General features: G+C 39.9%; 1 protein-coding gene across 1 annotated transcript; it reads right to left on the bottom strand.

Moving 5' to 3' along the window:
* Positions 1 to 208: 208 nt before the first annotated feature.
* Positions 209 to 4,734, bottom strand: LOC110700354 (LRR receptor-like serine/threonine-protein kinase). The gene is made up of 2 exons (XM_021877881.1): positions 1,112 to 4,734; positions 209 to 949 (listed from the first exon to the last, which is right to left on the bottom strand). The coding sequence occupies exons 1-2, from the start codon at positions 3,951 to 3,953 to the stop codon at positions 432 to 434; spliced, it is 3,360 nt and encodes a 1,119-aa protein (XP_021733573.1). The 5' UTR covers positions 3,954 to 4,734; the 3' UTR covers positions 209 to 431.
* Between the last annotated feature and the right edge of the window lie 205 nt (positions 4,735 to 4,939).

The following is a 4,939-nucleotide window of genomic DNA, read 5'->3' as shown; positions in this document are numbered from 1 at the left end:
AATTGGATCGCGTTCTTTTGGACTTATTTTCAATTCAGTTTATTTCAGTTCATTTCAATTTAAGCTAACACAATTTATTTTTCTGCTTTTGTTCAATTAGGTTAAAAGAACATGGTTGATGCCATTACCATATGCTCCGTAGAATGTACAAAGAATATTTATGTGCATATTCTCAATCAAAACAATACACGCTTATATTAACTTGAACTAACTCGAAAAAATGTGAGTTATATTAATAATCTTATATCATCACAAAGCTAATCATATGAATTCTTTGTACACTCGTATTGCTCATCGATGTCCATGTTTATCTTACATTGGATAAATGTCACTAGCTAACACTTTACACTTTCTTATCAAGCACTGCACCCTATAGTCCTATCTATCTACTAGTACAGATTTTAATCAAAACCAAATTTACCACATAATAATCACGACATTGTTGATTGATTATGTGAGGAATAAGTTGGGGAGGAAGATGAGTAAGCAAGTGATGAACTATTAGACGATCCTTGCCGAAGCAACAATTGGGACGGAGTTACTGATTTCGTCGAGGAATTCGAAGAATTTTCTTGCTTTTTTGAGGTGTTGCTAGTTGGCTTGTGAATATCATTACCTGTTGTAGGTTCATGTTTGATCTCCTTCAGTAACACGGCTACATCTTTCATTGTAGGTCGATCCTCTGCTCGATTACTCGTGCATAGCAATGCAATTCCTAATGCTTGGAGCATCTCTTGAATTTGTGTATCATGATGGCCTTGGAGCTTTGAGTCAATAATATCAACAGGGTCTTGTTTACTCTTCAAGTGGTCTCGAACCCATTGAATTACATGTTGCTCTTCCGGAAAGGATGGATCAACGGGCTTCTTCCCGGTGATAATCTCTAGCAAAACTACACCATAACTAAATACATCGCTCTTCTCCGTGATCTTCACAGGGCATGCGTACTCTACAAACCACAAAGAATACACAAATAACAATTTCAATCAACTCAAGGAACTACTAAAGACATTGTAACTAATACAAATAACTAAATAAGAATTTAACAAATACAAGTACTATATTTAGAATCATTAGAAGAAAGAATTAGGATTGAGTTTTTGAAACATACCGGGAGCAAAGTACCCATATGATCCGGCAAATTGGGGAGTTTCGGACAATGACCCGCTTCGATCTTCCACAAGTCTAGCTAGGCCAAAATCAGCTAAGCAAGCCTCATATCGGTCACCTAACAATATGTTGTGTGCCTTGACATCTCGATGAACAATTGCTGGTACACAATCATGATGCAAATAGGCAAGTCCTTCCGCCACACCCAATGCTATCTTGAATCGCGTCTCCCACTCCACCACGGCGCCAGTGTTATTTCCACTCTCGTGTAGCAATGCACCTAGGGTACCATTGATCATGTAATCATAGAACAAAAGCTTAGTCTTCCTGTTAGCTGCCCATCCCAATAGCCTAACAATGTTCCGATGTCTTATCCTAGCTAGCGTGGCTATCTCCGATGAGAAAAACTCTGCCGAGGTCTTATCTGATGACCGAAACTTCTTTATAGCGACATTCAAGTTTGACGGTAGGGTTACTCGGTAGACAACACCGGACCGCCCCCGGCCAATGATATTGCCAGCTGTCATGCACCTTGCGACATCAGCTATCGAGAGATCAAGTTTCTGATACAATGTAACCTCCCAAGGCGGAAACATCTCCACGTCCTCATCGGCACACTCCATGTCATCGGTGTGGGCCCTACGTAAATATCGGGCCCCACCAAATATAACGTAGAGGACAGCCAATAGGAGGACACCTCCCACGGAAAGAAGCACCGCCATCACCACCCTCGCCCTCCTGCCAGCACCACCCCTCACGGTGGCGGCGCACCGCGGGTCACCGGCAACACAAAGACCGGAATTTCCCGCGATCATCGCAGGCGGAAGCTTCGTAAAGAGCGGCGTATCGGGCACATTGCCCGAAAACTCATTATTGGAGATATTCAACACCACAAGATTTTGAAGAGCTCCAATAGAATACAAGTCACCGGACAACTTATTGTGAGAAAGGTCCAACACCCCAAGCTTAGTGAGAGCCGAGAACTCCGACGGAATTTCGCCGGAAAGTTGATTCCAGCTCAGATTAACCGCAATCTCAAGCCCCGGAATACTCCCAACGGTCGCCGGAATCTCGCCGGAAAACTGATTATTGCTAAGATCGATCATTTGAAGCTTGGAACAAGACCCAATCTCACTCGGAATCGACCCATTGAGTCTATTTCTACTCAGATCGAGTTTCGTGAGTGAACTCAGTGACCCAATTTTCTTGGGTATTTCTCCTTCAATCTTATTATCAGAAAAATCAACAAATTGAAGAGAAGAAAGGGTGCTGAAATTTACCGGCAAAGACCCAGAAATGGAGTTGGAATGCAGGTCAAGGAAGGTGAGATTCCGGCAACTGGCGATTTCTTCCGGTATTTCTCCGGTAATCCGGTTATCCCCAAGATCGAAAAAGTTCAAATTTTGTGGCCCACCAACTGTTCGAGGAATTGCCCCAGTGAGTTTGTTGTTATTTGCCCTGAATCTTATCAATGAAGAACATTGTCCCAACTCATTTGGGATAGGACCCGACAAGTTATTGGATAGTAGCAGTAATTTGTTGAGTTTTTGAAGCTGGAAAATCCCTTTTGGTATGACCCCAGTTAAGCTGTTTGATGAAAAATCAATGGCTTCCAAGTTCTTGCAGTTACCCAAGCTTGTTGGGATGTTGCCTTCTAATTTGTTCTGCCACAAAAAGAGGAGAGAAAGATTGGTTAACTGTCCCAACTCAGTTGGGATTACACCAGTTATTTGATTGTTATCAATCTCGATGTGTGTGAGGCTTGTACATGATCCCAAATTAGATGGGATAGGCCCTGAAATCTGGTTCACACTCAGCTGAAGTTCTTGTAAATTTGTCAGGTTTCCAAATGATGCAGGAATACTTCCTGTCAATGAGTTTAATGACATATCAACAATAACAAGATTGCTGCATCTTCCTAACTCAGGAGGGATTGTGCCCACCAAAGAGTTCTGCCAGAGTAGTAAGTTCTGAAGCTTCTTAAGGTTCCCCAAATGGGGTGGGATCGAGCCTGATAGCGAGTTTTCGTAAAGATAAATGCTTTCGAGATTAGTGCAATCACCAATCTCAGGTGGGATTTTGCCGGAGAGAAGGGCGGTGTACACGGCAAGGGTTTCGAGTTTCTTGAGGTTGCCTATGGTTGAAGGAAGGGAGCCTGAGAGGCTAGTTTCAGCTAACCCAAGCATGACTAGATTAGTGCAATTGCCTATCTCTAAGGGCAATGAACCTTCAAGGTTCTTGTTTCCACCTGCCCTTATTACTGCTAGATTCTTTAGGTTACCTATTGTACTTGGGATTGTACCACTTAGTTGATTATCATAGATGATCAACCAAGATAGGCTTGTCAAGTTTCCGAGATCAATTGGTATTGAACCTTCAAGGTGATTTGTGTTTAGTATGAGTTGTTCTAGCTTGGGTAAGTGACAAATTTCATTAGGGATTTCACCATTTAAGGCATTATCACTTAAGTCTAAGGACTTAAGCTCTTGGAGTGACCCTAACTCTTTTGGGATAGTACCCGTAAGATTTGTTCCTACTAGGGAGAGTTTTGTTAAGGTCAATAAAGAGGTGAAATTTGAAGGGACATTGCCATATAAATCAACATACCTCAAGTTCAACTCACTCACTTCATTCTTCATGTTACAAGTGATCCCAAACCATTTACATGGTGTTTGATCACTTGGATTCCAATCATTCAACACCTCAACTGATCCATTTAAGCTCCCTTTCCACCAAAGGAGCGCCTCGCCTTGTTGATTCACGGCGAGGGCTGCTCCAAAACACATCAAAATGACGACGAGGAGGATGTGGCGGCGATGCCATAGGTGATGTTTAACAGGCATTACAATTCAACCAAGGAAACAAGAAGAAAAATGATTTAACAAGCTAAGTTTAATAAAGAAAAAGAATATAGCTTGTAACTCCTCCCTAGAAGAAGCTACAAAGTCCAATGAAAAAGAACAACACACACCAAAAAAGGAAGAGAGATCGAGGTGACTAAGGTAAGTAAGTGTAGTTGTTAATGTTGTTGTTTGTGTTTTTTTTGCAGGTGTATGAGTTTAGGAAAGAGAGAGAAAGTTGAGTTTGGAAAATCCCATGATAATAATAATAATGCTAACTAGTTATATGTGAGTGTGAATATTAAACTTTATTATATAAATAGTTAATACAAATGGATTAATAAAATGGAATTAGACCCAGAATCTCCGGATCCAAGAACAGCTAACTCCATTATATTTGGTTTAAGTTTAGGCAAAGATAATTGGAATTTTTATTTGTTTATGTCTGAGTTGTGGGGTGGAAAAGGGAGAAGATTGCAGTGTTTTTTCTATAAAAAAATATACTTGAAAGTGAGAGCAGGATGAGCTGTCTTGTATTATTATTTTGCTCACTTTGTTTTGTGTTTTATTTCTCAGTATAAGTTGTAGGATTATAAATCCTTTTCCGAGTTGTTTTTTTTTGTTTGAATTTGCCGAAAGAATAAGGTTGTGTATATCTGATCCTAATCTTGTTTTGTTGTAATAAGAATTAAGTTAGACATTGTTGTTTGAATGATGTATTTACTTCGAGGACAACATATAAAAACAAAACTTTTGTGAATGATTTGTGGATATTAATATTGTACAAACACCTTTTTCATCCAGCCTTGATAATTGATGCTTTATGCTACTTTATACTTCTCTTTATTTCTACATTTTATTTAAAATTATTGTACAACAATATGATGATTTCATATGAATAGATAGAGTGATGGAGTTTTGTCAGTTGCATGGCATATGCTCTGTTTTAGCAATGAGGGATCTGAGTCATCCTTTTCATGTGTACTACT

This window comes from Chenopodium quinoa, unplaced genomic scaffold (assembly GCF_001683475.1).
Source record: "Chenopodium quinoa cultivar QQ74 unplaced genomic scaffold, ASM168347v1, whole genome shotgun sequence".
Lineage (NCBI taxonomy): Eukaryota > Viridiplantae > Streptophyta > Magnoliopsida > Caryophyllales > Amaranthaceae > Chenopodium > Chenopodium quinoa.
This window is presented reverse-complemented; position numbering and strand designations above follow the sequence as displayed.